The 26,409-nt window shown below is 51.3% G+C and overlaps 2 protein-coding genes and 1 long non-coding RNA gene across 7 annotated transcripts; 2 read left to right on the top strand and 1 right to left on the bottom strand.

The window, feature by feature from the left end:
- Nucleotides 1-1,662: 1,662 nt before the first annotated feature.
- On the top strand, nucleotides 1,663-6,976 carry FTH1 (ferritin heavy chain 1). Its single transcript, XM_034932781.3, has 4 exons — nucleotides 1,663-4,230; nucleotides 6,026-6,172; nucleotides 6,429-6,554; nucleotides 6,650-6,976. The coding sequence occupies exons 1-4, from the start codon at nucleotides 4,117-4,119 to the stop codon at nucleotides 6,812-6,814; spliced, it is 552 nt and encodes a 183-aa protein (XP_034788672.2). The 5' UTR covers nucleotides 1,663-4,116; the 3' UTR covers nucleotides 6,815-6,976.
- Nucleotides 6,977-7,078: 102 nt separating this feature from the next.
- BEST1 (bestrophin 1) lies at nucleotides 7,079-21,746 on the bottom strand. 5 transcript variants are annotated; one of them, XM_003828469.6, is made up of 11 exons: nucleotides 21,085-21,746; nucleotides 19,550-19,737; nucleotides 16,331-16,425; nucleotides 15,581-15,814; nucleotides 14,534-14,688; nucleotides 14,068-14,145; nucleotides 13,230-13,382; nucleotides 11,968-12,048; nucleotides 11,505-11,656; nucleotides 8,656-9,294; nucleotides 7,079-7,437 (listed from the first exon to the last, which is right to left on the bottom strand). In XM_003828469.6, the coding sequence occupies exons 2-11, from the start codon at nucleotides 19,699-19,701 to the stop codon at nucleotides 7,419-7,421; spliced, it is 1,758 nt and encodes a 585-aa protein (XP_003828517.1). In that variant the 5' UTR covers nucleotides 19,702-19,737; nucleotides 21,085-21,746; the 3' UTR covers nucleotides 7,079-7,418. The 5 variants fall into 5 exon arrangements, with proteins under 5 accessions (XP_003828517.1, XP_063464580.1, XP_057155144.1 ...); XM_063608510.1 differs by having other exon boundaries at nucleotides 7,079-9,294; nucleotides 21,085-21,735; XM_057299161.2 differs by having other exon boundaries at nucleotides 7,079-9,294; nucleotides 13,027-13,382; nucleotides 21,085-21,713.
- On the top strand, nucleotides 11,617-14,298 carry LOC134731234 (uncharacterized). The gene is made up of 2 exons (XR_010113428.1): nucleotides 11,617-11,814; nucleotides 12,996-14,298. It is a non-coding gene; the product is annotated as an uncharacterized LOC134731234 (long non-coding RNA).
- Nucleotides 21,747-26,409: the final 4,663 nt, after the last annotated feature.

The following is a 26,409-nucleotide window of genomic DNA, read 5'->3' as shown; positions in this document are numbered from 1 at the left end:
CCAACACTGATTCAGGAAACCTACTCCCTGCAGCAGACCGACTTCCCTCCAGTGGGTCCGACAGCTTCATGCTGGCTTTGTCCCCCTGGACATCCCGGAAGCCTGGAAACTCAGCACATCTAGTCCAAAACCAAGCAGGCCTTCCCCAAGGGCTTTCCCCGAAACCTTCATTTCCTCCTGTGCTCCTTGGCTCAGGGAATGGCAGCAGCAGCCAGGCCTACCAAATCATAAAGCTGGGAGATCTCTTACACACTGCCCACCCCTGGCCCCCGACTTTCGCCAATCAGCCTGTTCATTTGATCTTCTCCAGATCTGTCAAATCTGTGTTCTATCTTCTCTGCTCACTAATAACTAAGGCTGCTGCCTCCTGACTGGTGCCCAGCCCTCTAGCCTCACTCTCATCCATCCTCCACATTCAATCGTGAATCCATCTGTTCATGCAACAGATACTGGGCACCAAGTAACAAGCACTTTGCAAAAAGCTGGGAGTGCAGAGACAAGACAGAAACAATGCCTGCCTTCCAGGAGCTTACCATCTACAGCACCAGTGCAGGCAATCAAAAGGGTCTCATAAGGCCAGGTGCGGTGGGTCATGCCTGTAATCCCAGCACTTTGGGAGGCCGAGGCAGGTGGATCACTTGAGGTCAGGAGTTCGAGACCAGCCTGGCCAACATGGTGAAACCCCGTCTCCATTAAAAACACAAAAATCAGCCAGGTGTGGTGGTAGGCACCTGTAGTCCCAGCTACTTGGGAGGCTGTGGCAGGAGGATCTCTTGAACCCAGGAGGTGGAGGTTGCAGTGAGCCGAGATCAAGCCACTGCACTCCAGCCTGGGCAACAAGGGCAAAACTCCATCTCAAAAAAAAAAAGGTGTGACACATACATAGTACTTCATTAAACATACAAATATATATTATAGTTCCTAATCTTCATCACTTACATGAGCTACAAATATCATCCCAATTTGTCATCTCTGTTTTAACCTTGTTTACAACATCTTTTGTCTTACAGCTTTTCATTTTTAAATAGGCAAACCTGCCAACTGTACTTTTACAGCTTCTGACAGCCTCAGAAGAACATTCCTTACCCCAAAATTATAAAAATAATCTTGTATATATTCTTCTCAAAACTTTATACTTTTTTTAAGGCTTGGATTTTTAATCTATCTGGAATGTATTTTTAAATACTGAGTGAGTCATTTTTCTCCACATGACTCAATTGTTTCAACATAATTTGTTAAACCCATTCTTTCTTCCCTAATTTGACACAACAGTTTAGCATATACCAAGTTCTCATAATAGGGGGGCAGGACTATTTTGTTGCATTAATCTAGTCATCTCTTCCTGTGCCAGTACCATACTGCTTATAGCACTTTACTGTACCTTTATTATAGCACTAAACGCAAATCTATCAACACACTGACTCCTCCAAGTGAACTTTAGAATCATTTTGTGAAGTTTCAAAAAAAAAAAAATACTGTCCCAGAGACCGTAATGGCTGAGGAAAAACAAAAACAAAAAACTGCCTCTTATGGAAATTGCAGTGAATTTATGCTTATTTGGGGAAACTGACATCTTTACAGAATGAAGATTGACCGACCATTTGGGAATATGGTACCTCTTCATTTATGCTAGGCTTTTTGAATTTTTTTTTTTTTTGTCCAGCAGTAAGCATTTATAGTTTTTTCTATATATTTCTTGTTAACTTTATTCCAAGGTACTTTAAGCTTTTGTTGTCAATGTAAGTGAAAAACATTTTTTTTTCCATTCTTTTTCCCCCTATTTTCTAACTGGTGGTTACTGTTATAAAGGAAAGCTTTGGATCCTATATATGGTGACTTTGCTATACTCTTATCCTAAGAGATTCCCAGTGTAAGGTTTCTAAAAACAAAGCTAATGAGGTGTCTCTATGCTGTCTCTAGGATCAAGTTTAACCTCTTTTTATGGAACACAACCCTGCCCGATCTTGCCCCTATTCTCCACCCTAACCAGCATCCCCCAACATAAACTGTACTTTCCAGGCCAACATTCTTTCTTTCTTTCTTTTTTTTTTTTTTTTGAGACGGAGTTTTGTTTTGTCTTCCAGGCTGGAGTGCAAAGGCGCGATCTCGGCTCACTGCAACCTCCGCCTCCCAGGTTCAAGCGATTCTCCTGCCTCAGCCTCCAGAGTAGCTAGGATTACAGGCGCATGCCACCACACCCGGCTAATTTTTGTATTTTCAGTAGAGAAGGGTTTAGCCTTGTTAGTTAGCCAGGCTGATCTCCAACTCCGACCTCAAGTGATCCGCCCGCCTCGGCCTCCCAAAATGCTGGGATTACAGGCATGAGCCACCGCGCCCAGCCCCAGGCAACATATTTTCTTAAGGCAGCTTTAACAGGCCATGCATTTCCACATTGCCACACCTTTGCATATGCTGTTCACTCTGCTCCAAATTCCCTTCCCTGTTTCTCTCCCGCACTTCACCTTCCTTTTAACTTTTTCTTCAAACTCAGCTCACGTGTCTTGCTTAGGGAGGGCTTCCCCGACCTCCTCCTATCCCAGACTGGGTAAGGTACTCTCCTGGTCTAGCAGCATCCTTCTGTTTACCTTATTCTTGTAGCTCTAGCACCACTAAAACGTTTTTCCTGTAAATAACATAGGTGCATTTTTAAATGAAACCGTGAAAAAGAAATCACCCTAATTCCGTCGGCAATTTATTTTAGTATTTCAGGAGAGTTGCTTTTTTAAACTAAGGTTTGGAAGTCTAGCTTCCAGCTGCAGTTTGTGAGCATCCTGAAATTCAGTTCTTCCACCGATGCGTCAAAAGACGCGACAGAACAGTGGACCTCGAAGCCAGGACCTAGGTAAGGTTAGGGCCTAGCTCTAGCTCTGCCACCCATAAATTCACATCCACCCTGTGCCTGGGACTCAGCTGCAAGCCACACACACTGGCCCCACCCCTCCGGGGTCTCTTTCACCTGTCACCCGCCATTAACCCCGTCAGCTTCTCTCCAATGACACCCTAGGGTTGTCCTACAGGGCCACCGAAGCCTGAAGCTCCTGTGAGTGGGGCCGATAAGAGGCCATTTTGAAAAGTCCTCAGCATGGGCTTCGCCTTTAGATCCACGTCGTTTCTCCTTTCTAACCCGAGATGTGTCCCTTGGGTGCGAAGCGACACCAGCGATTCTCTCGGAGGCCCCGGTGGCTCACCCCCACGACTCCCCGGGGAGGCGGTCCCCATCCCTAGGGAAACCCGGCCCGCCCAGCCTTTGTTGCAGAAACTGTACACGGAGCCATATTTGCTTTCAGGCAAAGGCAGACGTGGTCGGAGGAGTCGGAAGGGCAGGGGCGGACCCGAAACCCGCCGTGCGCCCCACTTCTCCATCGCGCTCCTTCCTGGACTCTGAGGAAGAGAAAATGCGCTCGACCACCTAAGGACCGCGTCTCCACCTTCCACCTTCCCAATCTGCAGCTTCCCAATCTGCAGCAAGGTGTCACAAGGGCTTCTCCGCAGCTATGATTTTTAACACCATGCCCCGGGCCAGGAGCCTCAGGGTGCCCGTTCGGGAAAATGGGAGCCGAATCAGGATCACCCCATGCGCCCCCGCACCCTTCCCCCGCCGGTTCCAACGCCCGGGCGCCCCTAGACCGGGGGGGGGGTTCTGAGGTGGACTTCCTGCGCCTCCTCGCAGCTTCCCTCCAACTCCACTAAACGGGCACAGAGACGCCACCGCTGTCCCAGAGGCAGTCGGCTACCGGTCCCCGCTCCCGAGCTCCGCCAGAGCGCGCGAGGGCCTCCAGCGGCCGCCCCTCCCCCACAGCAGGGGCGGGGTCCCGCGCCCACCGGAAGGAGCGGGCTCGGGGCGGGCAGCGCTGATTGGCCGGGGCGGGCCTGACGCCGACGCGGCTATAAGAGACCAAAAGCGACCCGCAGGGCCAGACGTTCTTCGCCGAGAGTCGTCGGGGTTTCCTGCTTCAACAGTGCTTGGACGGAACCCGGCGCTCATCCCCCACCCCGGCCGGCCGCCCACAGCCAGCCCTCCGTCACCTCTTCACCGCACCCTCGGACTGCCCCAAGGCCCCCGCCGCCGCTCCAGCGCCGCGCAGCCACCGCCGCCGCCTCTCCTTAGTCGCCGCCATGACGACCGCGTCCACCTCGCAGGTGCGCCAGAACTACCACCAGGACTCAGAGGCCGCCATCAACCGCCAGATCAACCTGGAGCTCTACGCCTCCTACGTTTACCTGTCCATGGTGAGCGCGGGCGGGCCTAAGCGGTGGCGGGGGCCGGGCGCGGTTCCCGGGGCGCGCGCTGGGGCGGGTCGGGGGTGTGGCCACCCGCGGGCTCCCCCGCCTCCCTGCGCCCTTCTGGAAAATGGAGGCTGCTCGAGGTTTCCGAGGACTTCTCTGGCGCAGAAAGTCGGGGCAGCTGGTTCTTCTCGGCTGTATCCTGAGAATGCTCCCTCCTAGGCCAGGGCCGCCTCTGCACACCCTTCTTTTTTAAGGAGAGCTTGGTGTCCTGAAATCCTGGGGTTGCAAGACTGCCAGCCTGTGTGATCAATCCTGCGGTTAGGAAGGTGGAGTTTTGCTTTCCCATCTTTTCCTCTGCCTCCGGCATTTGGCCCTAAATGCCAGCGTTTTTTGCTTAGGTATCCAGCTCCCGTCCGCCTGTGTGTGGCGGAGCTGCTGGGTAACGGTGTCGAATAGCAAACCTTGGGGGCTGGCGGGAGGTGGCTTATCTTGTGGGTAGATCCCTCTCGAGCAGCCGTATCCACCTCTCGGCTCTGCTTATCTCTAAGTCCCACTTGCTTTGAAGCATATCTCTAGGAATCGCCCCTTTTGCAGTCACCGAAGTGTCACCTGACCTTGCGCCTAGGGAACTTAATTTATCTTTTATGTATCTTACCGTAAGAGGTGTGGAGTTTGGCCTACTAATTGAACCCCCAGTTCTTGGATAAAGTCCACCGACAGTTACTGGGCAAGAAATTTTTCAGTGATCAGTGGAATCAATTTTCCCAAATCTTGGTCTTAGGCAGTGTCGTGGGAGTCTTCCTTAGAATTGCCTTGTGATTGTCCAAACTATCCCAAGAATAAATGTGTTCCAAATGGATTTGAAAACAGGCCTGTATTTCTGTGACTGTCACTGCCTTTCACAAACACTTGACTACATCAAATGTCTACAACTGAAAATCAAATTTTTGTGATATAACTATTATAAAAGTATGTTTACATCAACATACTGTCCACATTTGCCACCTTGCATGGGGGTTTTTAATTTGTGTGTGTGTGTGAGAGACAGAGTCTCGCTCTGTCACCCAGGCTGGAGTGCAGTGGCGCGATCTCGGCTCACTGCAGCCTCCGCCTCCTGGGTTCAAGTGATTCTCTTACCTCAGGCTCCTGAGTAGCTGGAATTACAGGCGCACGCCACCACGCCCAGCTATTTTTTTTTATTTTTAGTAGAGACGGGGTTTCACCATGTTGACCAGGATGGTCTCGATCTGCTGACCTCGTGATCCGCCTGCCTCGGCCTCCCAAAGTGCTGGGATTACAGGCTGAGCCACCGCACCCAGCAGGGGTTTTTAATTTTATAAATAAATATGTGGTACAGCTGGCAGACTCCTGAGCTCAGTTTTAACCTTGCTTTAACATGGTTAATACAGGAGCAGGGAGGAGAAAAGGACTAAGTGCAGGGTCAGTACTCCAGCGCCCTCTCATCAGACAATGAATTCTGACACTGGCTGTAAGTTTTCTGTGCAGTAATACAGATCCTTAAGACATTGCCCCAGGCAATGCCCATAATATCCTAAAGGTTCCTTGAAGTTAACTTTCAAGGATCAAGTTTCAGTTTTCTATTTTAGAATAGAAACATTACTCTTGGGTTCAATCCAGTAGCTCATCTGCCCCCAGTCTCCTTAGGCACTGATTCCTTCATGCTGTGCTTTGAGAAAGGAAGCCTAGGCTGACGAGACCATCTTGCCTCCCTGTAGACCGTCACAGCTACCTGTTTCTGGGGATCCCTAGTATAACACATTCAGTGTTCCCCTTTCAGTCTTACTACTTTGACCGCGATGATGTGGCTTTGAAGAACTTTGCCAAATACTTTCTTCACCAATCTCATGAGGAGAGAGAACATGCTGAGAAACTGATGAAGCTGCAGAACCAACGAGGTGGCCGAATCTTCCTTCAGGATATCAAGGTGAACAAAAGATCCTAGGGGTGTCATACTTCATCATCTGGCAGTGTTCGGGTATCAGAAATCACTTAAACTAGCAATTGCCCTTATAAAGTGATGATACACTGGGCTTTTGCCTTTTGTGCTTTTTTAGGCTTACCATCTAAACTAAATTAGGTAAATAGTAATGTCCCTTTTGCCAAAACGTGGTGGTTAGAGATGATGGGCTTGCTGACTTCTAGGTTAGTTGGTAGAGATGCATTAACCTATTCTCATTCAGAAACCAGACTGTGATGACTGGGAGAGCGGGCTGAATGCGATGGAGTGTGCATTACATTTGGAAAAAAATGTGAATCAGTCACTACTGGAACTGCACAAACTGGCCACTGACAAAAATGACCCCCATGTGAGTATTGGAACCCCAGGAAATAAATGGAGGAAATCATTTGCCTTAGGGATTGGGAAAGCTGCCCACTAACTGTCTTCCCCATTGTTTTGCAGTTGTGTGACTTCATTGAGACACATTACCTGAATGAGCAGGTGAAAGCCATCAAAGAATTGGGTGACCACGTGACCAACTTGCGCAAGATGGGAGCGCCCGAATCTGGCTTGGCAGAATATCTCTTTGACAAGCACACCCTGGGAGACAGTGATAATGAAAGCTAAGCCTCAGGCTAATTTCCCCATAGCCGTGGGGTGACTTCCCTGGTCACCAAGGCAGTGCATGCATGTTGGGGTTTCCTTTACCTTTTCTATAAGTTGTACCAAAACATCCACTTAAGTTCTTTGATTTGTACCATTCCTTCAAATAAAGAAATTTGGTACCCAGGTGTTGTCTTTGAGGTCTTGGGATGAATCAGAAATCTATCCAGGCTATCTTCCAGATTCCTTAAGTGCTGTTGTTCAGTTCTAATCACACTAATCAAAAAGAAACGAGTATTTGTATTTATTAAACTCATTAGTTTGGGCAGTATACTAAGGTGTGGCTGTCTTGGATTCAGACAGAACTAAGGGTTCCCGACTCTGAATCCAGAGTCTGAGTTAAATGTTTCCAATGGTTCAGTCTAGCTTTCACAGTTTTTATGAATAAAAGGCATTAAAGGCTGAAGTAGTCTGGGATTTTTATCTATTAAGCTAACCATTTGATTCAGGCTGTTGTAGGACATGTTCTTCAGTGTGGACAGCTGTATGGCTGTGACTGGATCAGTGTCCTGCTGGTGTACACACAGGTGAGGACCTGGCTGGCGAAGCATCCCCATTAGGAAGCAGATTAGGAATGTGCTTCATCCCTAGTGAGAATGAAAGTATTAACAGCGTAAGTATGGAAGGTACCTTCATTTCAAATACCAAAATGTTGCAGTAGGAGGGCAAAGGTTGAGATGATCCTTTTTTTTTTTTTTTTTTTTTTGAGACAGTCTCACTCCGTCGCCCAGGCTGGATTGCAGTTGCTCAATCTCACTGCAACCACCACCTCCTGGGTTCAAGCAATTCTCCCCTCAACCTCCTGCATTGGGCCTACAGGCACACCACGACGCCCAGCTAATTTTTGTATTTTTTTTGGTAGAGATGGGGTTTCATCATGTTGGCCAGGTTGGTCTCAAACTCCTGAGCTCCTATGATCCACTTGCCTCCATACCCAGCCCAAGACAAGATTCTTAAATATTAACATCCTTTGCTGAACAGGCCACAGATGTTTGCCAAGTTCCTGTCTAGCCCTAGAAGCAAGACTGAAATTGTTGCCCTTTTAAGTTTTCAATCATAATAGCTGCGTGTTCTGACCGTGAAAGTAACTGCTTGAGAATCCAGAAAAGGGAAGTTACACTTCCTCCCACATGATTGGGGCTGAAGTGGGGTGTTTATAATTGGGTGAAAGTGTCCAGGAAATCTGGAATAAAGGGAAATATCTGATTTTGTGACAGCTTTGGGCTGACCCCAAGGAAGCAAGAAGTATTTCGGTGAGGTCCCCAGGCAGTGAGAAAATGACCTAAGGGCCCTGGACACCCTCAACCTCACCATCTACCAGTTCCTAGGAGTGAGGCAGTTCCTGCCACCTTTTCCTGTAGTGCTTGGATACTACCCTAAATAGTTATGGGGGAAGTGTTCATCTGTCATCCAGCTGACTGCCACCTCATGGTTTTGGGTCAGCCACCCTTGCTCAAAGTAAGTTGGGGCCAGTGATAACATCTGCTCAGCTAAGCCTGGCCTGTCAGCCCTGGGGCAGTTCTCCAGCAGCATTCTGGTCAGCACAACCTCATCTTCCTTCACCTGGTCCCAAGAAGTCTTCTGGGTGATACCAGGGTGAAGTGAGAAAAGGTCCCGAACACTTCCCTAGGATCCCTGTGAAGGTGGCCAAGTATATACCCCAAGCCAGTGCTGGGCGTAGGTCCAGTGTGCTCTGGCAGTGATGGAACCCTAGGAAATTGTGGAGGAAGGGTAGGCTCAGAGCAAGGGAAGCTGGGGTGGGGCACAGGGCAATGCAGTGCCCCTGGTTCAGGTGGAGGACAGACCTGTTTTCCAAGGCCCAATAAGGATCCATGTGATCTTTGAGTGTAGTGTGTATGTTGGTTGGTGATTGTTCCAAAGGTTCTTTGAGGTGATTTTCGGGGATCTCTGGCATATCCGTCAGGTTAAACTCCACGGTTTTCCTCCTCACTTGAGATACTTCTGGGTGCTCCATCAAGGCCCCATCGCTCTCTGAGAGCAATTCAAAACTTTTCTTGGCCCCAGAACTCACAGTCTTTAAGCTTTTGTCTTTGGTGTCTATGCCGGTGACACTGTGAAGCTTTGACGGCGCTGATGGTTCTAGGGGGAAGAACATGGGAGTGGGGCTGAGGGGCGTCTGTGGGGCACTGTAGTAGCCTGGCCTCTGATACAGTGGGGCAGACTTGAAGGCGTCCACAGCCTTAAGCTTCCAGGCCTTGTTGTCTTCCTGGCCCCTAACGTTCTGTTTGGCTGCCTTGTGGTTTTTGGGTAGGCCCTCGTGGAGAAGGGATTCCCTCTTGGGCCACAGTAGTTTGGTCCTTGAGTTTGCCCTGGGAGGATGGTGATCATGGGACTGCAGGCCTAGGAAGCGGCCAATGATGCCAGCGTGAGCATCCTCCTCGTCCTCCTGATTGGGCTGGAACTCCATCTCCTCTTTGTTCAGGCTGGAAAGAAACAGGAGATGCAGGGCTGAGCCAGTGGACAAAGGACCAACACCTGGCCATACTTCTCCCTTACCCCCGCTCCTCTCTCTCAGTTGGCCCAAGCCAAGGCCACACCGTCTTCCTCACCATGCCCCAGCTCTCACCTCTCTCCTGATCTGTCCTGTACCTCCCGGTGATCCCTCCAGGCCCAGCTCACCTCACTGTTTGTTGATTCCCTCTTGACCAGAGTTAACATCCAGCCCCCGCAACCACCCCGCCTGGCGTGTAAAGGCCTCCTCATCATTCACTTCCCCTGTAAAACCCCTCACTCCAGGCAGTCAGAAACACTGGTGCCCTGGCATGAGTGGTTCAGATGAGGCCCATGAGTGACTCTGGGCAATGCCAGGAATTTGTGGTTCCAACTGGGAGTGACATCCACAAAGAGAAATTTGGCTTCCTAGCAACAGGCATCCCGAGAGCCCCAGACCTTTACCCTGCAAGGGAAAGCTTATCTACCAGAGAGTATGGCCTGCCCTTGCCCAAGTTCAGATTCTTCCCATGTTCCATGGCCCAGCTCCAGACCCAGCTGGAAGCCGCCTCCCAGGCAGACAAAGATGACTGTGTTCCATGTTCTGTCCCTTTTCTGGACATCCAGTACTTTGTACCTTGTATCCAGAGTTTGAGGCTTGGGTTTGAGCTCCCTCCATAAATTGTGCATTCCTTGGAGACAAGGTCTATGCTTTATCGTTCTGTTTTCAGCCCTCCCCACCCCTCAACAACCTTCAGCTGCTGGGGTACAGACCATGTAGGGCTCAAAGTCATCCTCCAGAAATGTTTCTGACCTAAGCAAGCCTCCAGCCTTCATTTGATCACCTTCCCAACCCTTCCTCACACTATCTATAGACTGTAGTTAAACTCGATTGCAGTCTAGTAGGATATTTGGTTCTTAAAAGAACAAGCAGCCAGGCACAGTGGCTCACACATGTAATCCCAGCACTTTGGGAGGCTGAGGAGGGTGGATCACCTGAGGTCAGGAGTTCGAGACCAGTCTGGCCAACATGGTGAAACTGTCTCTACTAAAAATACAAAAATTAGCCGGGCTTGGTGGCTGGCACCTATAATCCCAGCTACTCGGGAGGCTGAGGCAGGAGAATTGCTTGAATCTGGGAGGCGGAGGTTGCAGTGAGCCGAGATTGTGCCACTGCACTCCAGCTCTGGGCAACAAGAGTGAAACTCCGTTTAAAAAAAAAAAAGAAAAGAACAAGCGAGAACAGCACTGGATACCGTGGAAGAAACCCTTGAGTATGAAGCCTGACATGTGCCCAACACTCTCCAAGGCACTTTCAACTCTGTTGTCCTGGGGAGAAAGGACCAGCTGGGATAGCCCTTCAGCCCACTGCAGCTCAAGAGGGATTCAGATGGAATCAGGGAAGTGGGACCATGTGGGGATAAGTCTGGCTGCTGTGGGTGGCCTGAGCCCTTTACTCGGTAGGACAAAGTCAATTCAGGAGGTACCTGTGATGGCCTGGCTGCCTGCTGGGACTTTGCTGCCCCTCCCCCATCCCAGGGAACCCCACTTCCACTTCCCATCCAAGCACCCTAGCTTATCAGAAAACATAGTTTTGACACCTATAATTCCAGCATTTTGGGAGGCCAAAGCGGGCAGATTACTGGTCAGGAGTTCGAGACCAGCCTGGCCAACATGGTGAAACCTCATCTCTACTAAAAGTACAAAAATTAGCCAGTTGTGGTTGTGGGCACCTGTAATCCAAGCTACTGGGGAGGCTGAAGCAGGAGAATCACTTGAACCCAGGAGGCGGAGGTTGCAGTAAGCCAAGATCACGCCACTGCGCTCCAACCTGGGCGACAGAGCGAGATTCTGTCTCAAAAAGAAAAGAAAACATAGCTCTGGATGACAAGAGCCAGGTCCTAACGTTCCACTGCATCACTGATCACAGGCTGTCCTTCGAGCAGCAAATGCACCATTTGGTAGCTATGTGGCCTTGGACAACTTACTCTCTCTGAACCTGTACTTGAATTATCTGAAAACTTGGGATAACAAACCAGAATTATTGGGAGGAAAAAAATAGTTAATGTTTATAAAGAGCATAGTACAGTGCCTGACACTTACTGAAGCAACCTGTATGTACTAACTAGTGCTATTCTAAGTTCCTAGGCAGACCCCTGCACTAGGAGGGGCTTCCCACCCAGCCCCCTGGCTCTGGCCACACCTGATGTTGAAGGTGGAGCCCATAAAGGAGGCTCGACGGAACTGGGCGGAAGCAGCTGTGTAGGGGGGCTGTGGCTCAGGCTTATTCCAGTACATGTCTGGCTCCATCCGAGGCAGGTCCTGGTGCATCTCATCCACAGCCAACAGGGACACCTGGTCACCAGGGACAGAAGAAGTCCCACAGAAAGATCATCCCAGGCAGGACCTTGTATGTGCCTGATGACTTGGAGGAATCTCTCCCTCTCTCTGGACCTGTTTCCCTGCCTGTGAAATGGGGAGATGGGTGCCTGCCTGCAGCCTCAAAGATTGAGGTGAGAATCCTGTGAGTGAATGACTGGCTGCAGGAGGGAGGAGGGGAAGGGGTGATCATTCACTGTGAGGCCTCCCTACAGAACAGTGGGGACCTCTCTTTGGGTCCACTTTGGGGAAGGTCCATGGTATGGTCTCTCTCCCTCTCCCCATACCTGCAAATTCCTGTCGACAATCCAGTTGGTCTCAAAATCATCATCATCCTCTCCAAAGGGGTTGATGAGCTGCTCTGCCACCTTGGGGACAGGTGAGGCTCTGTAAACCCTCAGGCAGAACTCCTCAAAGCCAGCCTCCCCCTTTAAACCTCAGCTGCTGCTATTTCCACACCCCATGACGCCCTTCCTGCCTGACCACTGTCTTCAAAGGCAGAGTTTAGGGCTCCAGCCCCCCACACTTGTGGGCACCCACACACTTCTGGACACAGCCCCTCTAACTCTTCTGAGCCAGTCCTTCCCTGAACACCCACAGCTGTCCCTGAGTGTATCACTCGGCTGAGTCACTGCCTTTATCTCACCTCATGTATCTTACCTGGAGTTGCATAATTTTATTCATTCATGCAACAGAGATACATACTGAAGCTGGGCTGAACTAAAGGGCAGTCTAGGTGGGCAGATTCCTGGATAGCAACCTCTAAAATGCCCTAACAAAGCCCCGAAGAGGTGACACGCGTCTGCCTTAGGGGTCCAGGGGACATCTTGCAGGCCACTGGGGCACCCTGGAGAATTTCAAGCATAAAAGTGTGATTTGTTTTGATCTGCAGAAACCAAAGATAACTGGGGGGGCAGGGGGAATTTAGAGGAATAGGAATGCGTGTGTGTGTGTGTGTGTGTGTGTGTGTGTGTCACAGTGACAGGAAGGGCAGAGACAGAGACTTACACCCCCATTACCAAAAAATAAAGGAAGGTAGGAAGGGAGAGAGAGTGGGTGGGCAACAGAAGGAAGGAAAGATAAAGAGGTGGAGAGAAAACTGTGTGATTCAGAACATCTGTTCGGAGTATTGGCTGTGGTGGGAGGGAATACCTGGACAAGCCACCTGAGGTGAGGAACAAGACAGCCCAACAGGCATCTTGAATAAGGATAGGTGGTGCCAATCTGCCTTCTAAAGGGCAGGGGCTTCTGAACCTTAGGGCTTTGTTTTGTTGTTGTTGTTGTTTTTGAGATAGAGTTTCATTCTTTTGCCCAGGCTGGAGTGCAGTGGCACGATCTCAACTCACCACAACCTCTGCCTCCCGGGTTCAAGCGATTCTCCTGCCTCAGCCTCCCGAGTAGCTGGGATTACAGGTGTGCGCCACCACGCCTGGCTGCTTTCTACCCGTGAGACCTTCCTTTCCTGACACTGCATCCTCGTCTCAGGCAGCTGCTGGCCATGACCCCTCTGGCCATGCCTCCAGCCCAGCAGGGCCCTGGAGAGGCCCACCTTCAGCCAGCCAACATAGAAGAAGAACTGCAGGAACGTGAAGACGGGCACAACGAGGTCCAGCTCATGGCCAGGGTAGGCCTTGGCTGGGTTCAGAAACTGCCGCCCAACTAGACAAGTCAGGAAGAAGCTGTACACCGCCACAGTCACCACCTGGGAGGAGGAGGAGGAGGAGGAGGAGGATGTGGTAGCAAAGGGCTAGGTGGGAACCCTGAAATCAGGATGCTCCCGGGGCTGGGAGTCTGAGACAGGAGACCAAGGCCTTGTTCTGACTTGCACACTCATGTGACTTAGGGTCTCTGTTAACCCCTTTGTTTGTTTGTTTGTTTGTGACAGAGTCTTGCTGTGTCGCCCAGGCTGGAGTGCAGTGGCATGATCTCAGCTCACTGCAACCTCCACCTCCCGGGTTCAAGCGATTCTCCTGCCTCAGCCTCCCAAGTAGCTGGGATTACAGGCGTGCACCACCACACAGCTAATTCTGTATTTTCAGTAGAGATGGGGTTTCACCATGTTGGCCAGGCTGGTCTCGAACTCCTGACCTCAGGTGATCCACCTGCCTCAGCTTCCCAAAGTGCTGGGATTACAGGCATGAGCCACTGCGCCCGGCCAACCTCTCTTTAATATAGGGATAATCACATTGCCTCTACTGGACTGGGCCAGGCAGGAGCCTGGACTCTTAGAACTTGGCACTTCGAAGTCCAGACCCAACTTCAAAGTGTGGACCCAACTCCCAGGGGAGCCACTTAGCCTCTAGGTGAGCCCTTCCCACCCCAGCTGCTTCCTTGGTCCTTCTAGCCTCAGTTTCCCAAAAGGGCAGCCTCACCAGCCTAGTCCTCACCTGTGTATACACCAGTGGGATACTAATCCAGTCGTAGGCATACAGGTGTCCACACTGAGTACGCAAGGTGTTCATCTCCTGGGGGGCAGAAGAGGGGGATGGGGTTCTGAACACCACCTGCCCCCACCCTGGGCTCGCCCCCCGCTCTTCTCCAGGTACCAGGGCCTGGTACCTATGGTCCATTCCTGGCTGTGTGGCCATGGGCAGCTCACTAAACCTCTTTGTGTCTCAGCTTCCTCATCTATCAAAAGGGAACCAGGACCTCACAGACTCGGAGAAGAGGGAGGGTCCTCTGAGAAGGGACCACCTCGGGCTGTGGATTGCTGTTGGAAAAGATTCTGCAACCCCACCTCAGGCTCTCGGAAGACCCTCAGGGGCCCGAGGCTTCTCTTTGTAGGAAACCTTGTTTCCTGTGGACCACAACCCTTCCCACTCTGCGGCAGCCCTGTCTGTACAGTGGGCTCACGTTCAGCAGGCTCTGGAGCAGGATAGGGTCCCGGATTCGACCTCCAAGCCACGCCTTCATTGACAGGTTGGCAAACCACACCCAGGGCACCCAGAACATGTTGTGTGGTAGGCTCAGTTTCTCCAACTGCTTGTGTTCTGCCGGAGTCATAAAGCCTGCAGAGTGGAGTGAAGAAGGTGGTGGGTGGGAGAACCTGCAGAAGGGATGGCCGGCACCTGCTGACCTATAGGAACCTCAGCACTCCTTTGCCATCCTCTTTCTTTCAACAACAAAAAAATTTCTGAGCACCTACTAGGTGCTGTTCTGGGCTGAGCATGTGGGCAGGGTATTTATTTATTTCCAGAGAAAGGGTCTGGCTCTGTCACCGAGGTTGGAGTGCAGCGGTGCGATCTTAGCGCACTGCAGCCTGGAACTGCTGGGCTCAAGTGATCCTCCTGCCTCAGCCTCCCGATACTCAGCCTCAGACTACAGGCACACGCCACCATGCCCTGCTAATTTTTAATGTTTTTGTAGAGATGGGGGTCTCGCTATGTTGCTCAGGGGCGTCTCAAACAACTGGGCTCAAGCGATCTTCCCACCTTTGCCTCCTAAAGCGCTGGGATTACAGGCGAGAGCCACCACGCCTAGCCTGGGTCTGTCTTATTAACCAGGACCAGGTCAGGCCAGGCTGAGGGGGTGTCAGAGACCAATGTCCCATACCTCCAGAGTGGAAACCGGAGATCAAGAGGGGCAAGGGCAGAGGGAAGTAGACCCTAGAACCTCACCAGTTCCCAAGCCGTCACCCTTCTTTCCATTATCCCTCAAGGGTCCTTAGCCCTGCCTCAGACTCCTACTCTCGGAGGGTGGGCTCCTGGCCTCGCCCCACCTTCAGACACCCGACTCTGTCCCGCCCAATTGGACCCCCAAATCTTGACAACACCCCACTCCTGGCTCCACCCAATCCCCCGAGTCCGGGGGACTTTGGCTCCACCCATCTTCCATTCCTGCCGCGCCCATCTCGGCCCCTGGCTCTGCCCGGTGCCTCCCCGTTGCTCCCGGTCTGCCCACCTGCTTGCACCAGGTGCTGGGCGCTGGGGAAGCGCTTGTAGACTGCGGTGCTGACGCTGCGCAGGATGAGCACGTTGCCCAGGTTGGCGTAGCGGATGAGCGTGCGCCGCAGCAGCCGGCCTTGCTCGTCCTTGCCTTCGACGAAGCCCGACACCAGGCTCATGAGGCGGTCGGGCCACGGCAGGTTCTCGTACTGGTTCCACCAGCGGGTCACGACCAGCGTCACGTAGAAGCCTGGGCAGGAGGGGCGGGGGGCGAGGGGCGAGGGGCCAGGCTGCGGCCAGAGCCCAGGGCCCAGCGCCCGGCGATGCCTCGGCTCCTCCAGCTTTCTGCTGCGAGCGGGCCTAGCCCCCAGCCCTCTTGGAAGGCGCTCGGGAGCGAGAGGCAGGCAGAGCCTCGCATGGAGGCGCGAGAGCCCCAAGGGTTCTGTCACCCGGGGGTCCCCCTTCTGGTCCCAGAAATCCGCCAGACCCCCTCCCCTCCCGCGCAGGGGCTCCAGGGACCATGATGTCAGCGCTTCCCTCAGAAAATGGGGTTTTCATTGCTAACGGCAGGACGTCTCACCTAACGTCTAACTTCAGTTTCTCTGGCTGCAGTCCGCACCTTTCCCTACAGAGAGGCGCCGACCTGCCGCTGGCGCTCCCCCGCCCCCTCCCCAGCCCCTTGCCGCAGCTCCTCGTGATCCTCCCCTGGCCTGTCTGGAGCCTGGGCGGCCACAGGGACCCGGAACAGCCAGAAGGGGGAACTCACCCAGCACGAAGGAAATGGGGATGAGCTGGATGTAGCTGTCGCAATACAGAGTCAGTTTCTCAAACATCAGCTGTTGTTCTTCCGTGAGGGCCAGCCTGAGGGTGGGGGTGGGGGTGGAATTGTGTGGTCGCAGCGAGGAGATGGCTGAGACTGTCCCCAGGTCTAGCCCGGCCCTGGGTAGGAGTGGGACTGCCTCGATGCTATCCCACATTTTCCCCAGCCCAGGGCCCCCCCTGAGGCCTGAGCCAGGTCCATGATGCTCCTTGTACAGCCCCAAACCCGGACAGGAGGAGGCCCCCTCCAGTGGTTTCTTGTGGGGAGAATCCTCACACTGGCCACTGGGAGATGTGTAGGAAGGAAGGTCCTGCTGCAGAGGCCAGTTTCAGACACCCTGATCCTTTGAAAGCAGCCAAGGGTCAGTTGTTTAAAAGCAGGTCGAAACAGAGTGTTTGGGACGGGCACGGTGGTTCACGCCTGTAATCCCAGAGCTGTGGGAGGCTAAGGCAGGACCAAGAGTTCAAGACCAGCCTGGGCAACATAGCAAGACCCTATCTCTACAAAAAATTAGTTGGGTGCCGTTGCCGTATGCCTGCAGTCGTAGCCACTGGAGGCTGAGATAGGAGGATCACTTCAGCCCAGGAGTTGGAGGCTGCAATGGGCTGTGATTGCCATTGCACTTCAGCCTGGGTGACAGAGCGAGACACTGTCTCTAAAAAGAAAAAAAGAAACAGAGTGTTTGGCTTTAATGAGAGGGGTGAATAGGCAGAGGATTTTATTAGAGCAGTGAAACTACTCTGCCTGATGCTGTGATGGTGGAGACATCATTACACATTTATCCAAACCCATGGAATGTACAGCCCAAGAGTGAACCCTGCTGTACGCTATGAACTTTGGGTGATAGTGATGTGTCACTGTGGGTTCAGGGATTGTAATAAATCTACCACTGTAGTGTGGGGGTGTTGATAGTGGGGAGGCTGGGGGCAGGGTGAGGAGCAAAGAGACACATGAGAACTCTACCTTCTGCTCAATTTTGCTGTGAACCTAAAACTACTCTAAAAAATGAAGTCTGACTCTTTTTCAGCATGCATTGGTGCCCAAGTAAAAACCAAAGACCAATGTGCTTTGTATTTGGTATTAGGAGGAACTCAAGAATTTTATGTATTTAATGTTTTATAATCCATTGTAGTCATTAGTGCTTTTTCAATTTAAAATGCTATCATATATTCGGTGATTATATCTGTCCTTTATTTTATTGTTTAGATAAATGTTTTTGGTTTATTGGTTTTTGTTTGTTTGTTTGTTTGTTTGTTTTGAGATAGGGTCTTGCTCTGTTACCCAGGCTCAAGGGCAGCGGCACAGTCATGACTCACTGCAGCCTCAACCTCCTGGGCTCAAGCAATCCTCCCGCTTCAGCCTCCTGAGGAGCTGGGTGGGACTATAGGCATAAGCCACCATGCCCAGATCATTTTTTGATTTTTATTTTATTTTTAGACGGAGTCTCACTCTGTCACCTAGGCTGGAGTGCAATGGCATGGTCTCGGCTCACTGCAACCTCTGCCTCCCGGGCTCAAGCGATTCTCCGGCCTCATCCTCCTGAGTAGCTGGAACTACAGGTGCGTGCCACCCCACTCGGCTAATTTTTGTATTTTTAGTAGAGATTGGGTTCACTATGTTGGCCAGGCTGGTCTTGAACTCCTGACCTCATGATCCACCCACCTCGGCCTCCCAAAGTGCTGGGATTACAGGTGTGAGCCAAAGGGCCTAGCCAATTTTTTAATTTTTTATAGAGACAGGATCAGGATCTCCCTATGTTGCTCAGGTCCTAAACTCCTGGGCTCAAGTGATCCTCCTGCCTTGACCTCCCAAAGTGCTGGGATTACAGGTGTGAGCCCCTGTGGCTGGCCCTAACTTTTTTTAAAGTACCTTGGTGCCCTAGTAAAAACCAAATGTGCCTTGTTGCTAGCATTATTAAGAACACAAGAATTTCATGTATTTGATATTTTACAATCCATGTAATCATAATGCTTTTTCAATTTAAAATGCTATCATATATTCTGTGATTATATTTTATTGTTTAGATAAACATTATTTTGTTTGCTTTTGAGATAGCCTGTCACTCAGGCTGAAGTGCAGTGGTGCGATCATAGCTCACTGCAGCCTCGACCTCACAGGCTTCAGCCATCCCCACACCTCAGCTTCCCAAGTAGCTGGGACCACAGGCAAATGCCACCACTCCCAGCTAATTTTTTAAATTTTTGGTAGAGACGGGGTCTCACTATGTTGCCCACGCTGAACTCCCAGGCTCAAGTGATCCCCGCACCTTGGCCCCTCAAAGTGCTGGGATTACAGACGCGAGTCACTGCTACTGGCCTTAGATAAACATTTTAATTAAAAAATAATTTTAAAAAATGTACCATGTGGGCTGTGCATGGTGGCTGACACCTGTAATCCCAGCACTTTGGGAGGCCGAGGTGGGTGGATCACTTGAGGTCAGGGGTTCAAGACCAGCCTGGCCAACATGATGAAACCCTGTCTCTACTAAAAATACAGAAAAAAAAAATTAGCCAGGCGTGGTGGTGTGTGCCTATAATTCCAGCTACTCAGGAGGCTAAGGCAGGAGAATCACTTGCACCTCGGAGGCAGAGGTTACAGTGAGCCAAGATTGCCCCCACTGCACTCCAGCCTGGGTGATGGAGTGAAACCCTGTCTCAAAAAAAAAAAAAAAAGTACCATGTGGTTGGTCAAGTGCAGTAGCTCACACTTGTAATCCCAGCCCCTTGGGAGGCTAAGGCAGGGGGATTGCTTGAGCCTAGGAGTTCGAGACCAGCCTGGACAACACAGTGAGACTCCATCTCTCTCTCTCTCTCTCTCTCTCTCTCTTTTAATGTACTATGTGGGCCTATGAGTCTGTGTGGGATTCAGTAAAACAGGCCAGTTGAGTGGGGCCAGACAAAGCCTGGGCTCCAGGGGTCCTCCTGGGGTTGGAGGAAGGGTGGCTAAAACCCTGCTGGCCTGGGTTGAGCAGCCTCTCAGTCTGACTTCTTTTCTCTCCCCAGCCCCCAGCCCCAGCCTCAGCTCCAGTGCCCAGGACCTGGTCAGGAGCTCAGCTTAGTCTTGTAGTGAACTGGTACACTGGCCCCTGAGCTGGGAGGCCCCCAGGAGCTCCCAGCCCCAGCCACATCCTTCCCAGGCCCCCCGGCCCAGCCCTGCCAGCTTTACCTATAAATAAAGCGGATGATGTAGTAGCAGAGCAGGAAGATTAAGAACTCGCCATATAGCAGCTTGTAGATGCTGCCCCGCCAGCACAGCAGCAGGCGGGAGAAGGAGCCTAAGCGGGCATTAGCCACTTGGCTTGTGTAGGTGATGGTCATGGCCAGGCAGTGGGCTGCAGCAGGTGGGCTTGGGTCCTGGTAGAGAGGGACACCGATTGGGGGTTTGTAGGGATCAGAGGCCCTGGTCAGAGCCTGTCAGGACCCTTCCCTGCTCTAGACCTCAACTCTCCCATAGGGATCCTAGGAGGTGGATGAAGTGGTCTCCAAGGCCCTGCCAGTTCTGACTGCCTTTTGGAAGTGGAAACCCAAGAAAGTGAGCCCAGAGGCTGCCCTTTGCTTTGGCAGGGAAGACGTAGATAGGCGTGTGCATTGCCATGTGCCTTTAACTTTCTATAATCACTGGGCGCAGTGGCTCATGCCTGTAATCCCAGCACTTTGGGAAGTCGAGGCAGGTGGATCACCTAAGGTTAGCAGTTCGAGACCAGCCTGGCCAACATGGTGAAACCCTGTCTCTACTAAAAATACCAAAAAATTATCCAGGCGTGGTGTGGGTGCCTGTAATCCCAGCTACTCAGGTGGCTGAGGCAGGAGAATCGCTTGAACCCAGGAGGTGGAGGTTGCAGTGAGCTGAGATCACGCCATTGCACTCCAGCCTGGGTAACAAGAGCAAAACTCTGTCTAAAAATAAATAAATAAATAAATAAATAAATAATACAATGACAAAGGCAGTAACAGCAGCAATGTCTACACACTAAGCTCAGGTCCTCTGGGCTAGGCAGTGTTCTCAGCCCATCTTGTTCGTTAGCTCCCAAGCTCTCTCAACCACCCTAGTGTGAGAAGTATGGAAGGGACCAGGCAGCCCTGTCCACCACCATATTCCCATTCCCATAATGGAACCTAGCTGGTAGAGATGCTCAAATGATGTTTACTGAATGGTGGCTCCAGGGCCTTTCCACCTGCTGATCTTCCTGCCTGGAGGAAGCTCTTCCTGAGATACCTGCATGGTTCCTTCCCACTCCAGGTTCCCTTTAGAAAGGATGTTCCCAACCATCCTACCTGGAAATAGAGCCCCACTGCCACCGGTGCTCTGTGTCTCCTCACCTTGCTTGATATTTCTAGAGAGCACTTATCACTACTTGAAATTATACAGGATATCTGCCTGTTTCCTGCCTGTTTCCTCCTCAGAATGGAAGCTCCTCTTGTGTTCTCGTAGAAGGCGCTCAATAAAAATTTACTGAAGCAGTGATTGATGCCCCCTCCATTCTTTCCCTGTGTGTTTTGCTGCAGCCACACTGGCTGGCTGTGCCTGATGCACACCAAGCTCATTCCCACCTCAGGGCATTTGCACAGACACACAGGTGCCCACACACCTGCGCATGTGCTGCCTGTGTGTGCACATCCCACACAAATACGCAAGATGGCCATCCAACCCTGAAGGCCTCAAAGCCCCAGCCCAGTCCACCTGGGGCACCTTGTACTCACAGGTGGGGTTCCAGGTGGGTCCGATGACCCCACAGAAGGTCTGGCGACTAGGCTGGTGGGACTCCCTGGGACTCTGTGGCCAGTGCCCCTGCCCACTCTTAGAGGCTGGCACTGCCCACGTGAGTGCTGAGCCGCCGTCACTTGACTCCCTAAGCCAGGACCTCCACAAAGGAGTTCTTGTCTTGGTCCCTTCTTGTAATCTGCTCAGAAGCAACGGCCAGCACAGCCTGGCCATGGCCCCTCTAATTTCTTCTTGGAGGGCATTGGGCTGAGACCAGGGCTGGAATTTAGGGCAACACCCCCTCTACCATGGCCCTAAAATCCAGAGGCTGAAGGATCTGCTCCACCAGTGTTCTGACCCCTGAGGCCTTGCAGAGAGAGTTGGGGGTTAGGGGGCTGTGCTGAGCCTCAACTCCTGTGCCAGGAACTCTCCAGGAAGGAGGAGCCTCTGACTAGGCCCTGGGGTCTTTGACAGCCCTGTGGGCTATGGAAAGAATGAATACCGGGCTGCAGTCACCAGTCCTGGTTTCTGGTCCCAGCCTTGCCACCTGTGTGTGGTGACCCCGGGTGGGTTTCAGCTCCTCTCTCAGCCTCAGTGCCCTTATCTGAAAAGGATGGTGTTGCTTGGGAATTTCATCACCCTAGTAAAATGACAGAATTCTGCATATGCTGATGAGGAGCTCTGATTGGCTGCTGGTGACATCATACGTTATTCTGGCTGTGATTGGCTGGCAGGGCCCATCAGTAGGTTGCTTCAGAGAGATGGAAGGAGAAGCCTGCCGGGGCTGGTGGAGGGGGGTGAGTCTGGTGGGGGTTGACAGAACAGCCCTGGAATTTATGCTGCTGGCTTCCAGCCAGCCAGTGCAATATGGGAATAAATGCCCAGATCCCCACGGGCAGCTGGTGAAAATCTCAGCATGTGATTCAATAAATTTTAATACATCAATCCATACTCAAGGGCTCTCCTAAGCTGTTGGAAGTGATGGGTGTCTACCTACACACTCCTCTTGTATTGTTCAATGAAGAGAGCAGAGCTCTAGGCAGCAGTGGTTCTTGGTCTTTAGAGGCCGTAAGAATCGCCCAAATGTTTATTAAACGGGCAGTTTTCTGAATCTTTCTCCAGAGTCTGAGTCTGTGGCCTTAGGGATGTTGCATTTTAATCAAGCACTGCAGGGGTTTATGAGGTGTGTGGTTTTGGGACTAAACTTCCAGAAGCCCTGATTTTATAATATGACCTTGTGTCTTAAAATAAACCCACTCTCATCCTCCCTTTCCTGTCACCCTCTCTCTCTGAAATGTACTAAGCGTTAACTATGCTGAGATTGCAGGTGATTTTTCTACACACCACTTTTTTTTTTCACTTTAAGTTCTGGGATATGTGTGCAGAATGTACAGGTTTGTTACATAGGTATACATGATGTGCAGGTTTGTTACATAGGTATACATGTGCCATGGTGGTTTGCTGCACCTGTCAACCCATCATCTAGGTTTTAAGCCTTGCGTGCATTAGGTATTTGTCCTAATGCTCTCCCTCCCCTTGTCCCCCACCCCCACACACCATTTTTGCCTTTATATAATTATCTGCCTAGAAAAAAAAAACACTATTTCGCAATGACCTTGAATACTTTTCTAATCATGGCAAACAATAAAGCTGTTGTTATTATAAGAATCTCTTTAGAGGCAGCCTTGTAGGAGTATTTACTGCCTCCCCGCTGCCCCATCGCTGTCCTCAACTGATATGGGGAAAGAAGCAGGTTCACTTCAGCCTCAGTCTCCTCATATGCAAGATGGGACAACGATGCCTACCTTGGCAGCCGAATGAGAATGATGGATGGGACATGTGTCCGTCAACTCTCCAAACCAATGGTGCCTGTGCCTGACCCCTACGAATTCTGATTTGATTGGTCTGGATGGACCCCAGGTGTTGGGATTGTTCAAGTTCTCCAGGTGATTCTGATTTTATGGCCTGTGCTGAGTCATTGCTTAATGGATTATTTCCCTATCCTGTATTCCCTTCCCAACCAACACATCCTGAAACTCAAGAGAGAGTTTTCCATTTAGAAGATGATAAACAAATATATATTATATATATTTATATATTAACATATGTAAATACGTATTAATATGTCTATAATATTACAAATATATTTATTTGTATGTACACATATATTTATACATATAAATATATAAGTAAATATATAAGTATATTTTTGAGACAAGGTTACCCAGGCTGGAGTGCAATGGGTGTGATTTTGGCTCATTGCAACCTCCACTTCCCAGGCTCAAGCAATCCTCCCATCTCAGCCTCCCAAGTCGCTGGGACTACAGACGCACACCACCACACCCAGCTATTTTTGTTTTTTATAGAGATAGGGTCTCACTACATTACCCAGGCTGGTCTTGAGCTCTAAGTTCAAGCAGTCCTCCCACCTAGGCCTCCCAAAGTGGTGGGATTACAGGAGTGAGCCGCCACACTCGGCCAATAAGTATGTTTTAACTAAAGTTAACACACATGCCTGGCACCATGCCTGGAACATTGATGCTCATTCTGTACTCTCTGAAGGAATAAATGAAAATCCTGCCTTTGTGGAGACAAGTTCTTGCCTTCCCTGTGGTGGCCACTAGAGAGCGTGCTTGACTAGCTGGCTCTGGCTGGGGAAGCCTGGTTCACTGGTCAGGATCAGTGTAGACCACGGAGCTGGCACTGCTTCATCTCCCTGACCCCGACCAGCAGCCATAGAGCCATGAGAGGGAGTTGGAGACACTAGAGTCCCTCCTCCCTGTTCCCTGAACCGCAGGCTCCTTGGCAATATCCCAGGAGTACCACCAGGACCATCGACAGTGCATGCCCAGTCTCCCTTCCCCTCCCAGAGGCCCCAGCATGTCCCCAGAGACATCCCATGAGCAGCTGCTCCTGGCCCTGCCCCAGAGCTGAGACAGGCACACCCTGGCACAAGTCATGGTCTCTCCTACTGGGTCTCAGCTATGAAAATGTCCCCAGTTAGCCAGGCACGGCTCAGGCACACAGCAAAGTCATGAGTGCTGATTGACCCAAGCCGTGCCTGGAACAAGAGTCCCAGGATTGACCCCTGCAGAGATGGCACCCAACCCAGTCAAGGTCGCCCTCTTCTGCTTTCTGTTCCGCAAAGAAAATATTCGCCAAACCATTTCTCCTTCCAGAACTGAGCCTAATCTGATTCCTGCCTGTACGTATTCATAGTCAAAAAATTTGGAAACACTTAAATAACAACTCTAACACAGAATGGCAAGGCCTAAGATCTGTGCCAAGTGCACAGAGGTCAGGGAAATTTTTACAGACAATGGGGCATTTCGGTTGGGTCTTGAAGCATGAGTAGGAGTTCATGGAGCGGAGAAGAATGGAAGAGCATTACACATCAGGGGAACAACCTACGGAAAGTCATAGAGCTATTCCTGAAGGATGATTCAGTATCGCATGTTTATCCACATTTTACAAAGAAGGACACTGAAGCTCAAGGCCTGCCTTGTCCAAGGTCACACAGCTATAAATGGCTTGAGACTAGGATCTAGGTCTTTTGATTTTGGATCCTGAGCCCTTTCCCACTATCAGCTCTACAGTAAAGGTCAGTTTCTGAGAGATAGAGTCTTACCTGCTAGGGTAGTGGTCTCTCTTGGGGTTGAAGGGAGGTCCAAAGGATGGGGCCTGCATGAAAGATACTTTTTTTTTTTTTTTTGAGACGGAGTCTCGCTTTGTTACCCAGGCTGGAGTGCAGTGGCATGATCTTGGCTCACTGCAACATCTGCCTCCTGGGTTCAAGTGATTTCCGGCTAAGTTTTGTATTTTTAGTAGAGATGGGGTTTCACCATGTTGGCCAGGTTGGTCTTGAACTCCTGACCTCAAGTAATCTACCCGCCTCGGCCTCCCAAAGTGCTAGGATTGCAGGCATGAGCCACTGTGCCTGGCCGCATGGAAGAGACTTTGACTGCAGCAGATTCCAAGCTCTCGAGCTTCCCAGCAGAGAGCCATCTCTTGGGGCAGCAGGGCAGAGCTGGGGAGATGCGCGGGGGTGCCAGACACAGAATGCTATGGCCTTCTCATCTAGAATTACCATAGCAACAGGAGCATCACAGAGGGCCTGCCTCGGTGCCCTTCTAGGCCCTGCCTCAGCTGGGCAGGAAGAAGGAGACCCAGCTTGGCTGGGGGCAGTAGGCAGGGGGCCCCGGGGTAAGTCAGCCAGGCCTGGATGCTGCCTCCAGGCTTTATGTGGGACACCTGCCAGCCCACACCCCTCTCTTGGGCCAGTCACAGAACAAATAGGGCAGAGGCCAAGAAAGAAAAGGAGGGGGCTTGGCATAGCTGGACAGGGGTGCTGGGGGACACTGCCAGTCCAGGGCCCGGAAGCCAGACAGACAACAGCACCTCCACCCTGAGCTCAGGCAGCCCTGATCCCTGAAGGGTGGAGTAAACTCAACATTCAAAGAGATAGAAACATAAGCCCTGGGCACCACAGAAAGACGGCAGAAACCAGGAGAGGCTGGGATACACCTAGGTCCAACTTCATCAAACCCAGTCCTGCCCATGACAACGGAATAGCATGGAATAGACCAGAGCTGGACCAACTAGAGACACGAGGCAAGAGGATCCACTGTGCTGCGAGGTCCCCCATGGACTCTGCCAGGCTGTAGTCGGCCAGGTGAGGCACTGACCACTCTCCACCTTCCACCCACCCCCACCCCTCCAGCTCAGAACTGGGGCTCGTGGCAGGTGGGTATCAGAAAGGACATCATGGGTCAGGCTTCTCCTAGACAACTGTGCAGGGCCTGGATGCCGTCAAAGGTTCACACCCAGTGAGTAGCCTCAGTGTCTTCAGCTCAAATGGGCATGTTGAGTTTGACGTGCTGTGAAAGAATGGTAAGTTTCTCGTCCAGCTGCTCGTTTTGCAGACAAAGAAACTGAGGCACAGAGAAGGAAAATGACTTGCATGAAGTCACAGTAGGCCGCCTGTCTAGGTGAGTGCAGCAACTCCCCGCTGCCCCAGGATGCTCCTGCGGTTCGCTTCCACGGCGAGCACTGAATGCCGACCGACCGTGTTTAGCGCTGCGGTGGCCACTGTGAGAGGGAAAGAATAGTAGAAACAATCAGTTCTCCCCATCTTGACCACTTACCAGGTGTCAGGCAGTGCACTAAGCGCTCTTTAGAAATGTCATCTACTCATCAAAACAACCCCTGGGGAAGAGGAAGGGTCATCCATCTGTCATGGTGGATGGATGTGGGGGAGGACGGCACAAGGGTAGGCTAGATGAGGAGTAAGCCACATTGGCCCCTATCTGTCAGGTCAATGGGCT

This window comes from Pan paniscus, chromosome 9 (assembly GCF_029289425.2).
Source record: "Pan paniscus chromosome 9, NHGRI_mPanPan1-v2.0_pri, whole genome shotgun sequence".
Lineage (NCBI taxonomy): Eukaryota > Metazoa > Chordata > Mammalia > Primates > Hominidae > Pan > Pan paniscus.
This window is presented reverse-complemented; position numbering and strand designations above follow the sequence as displayed.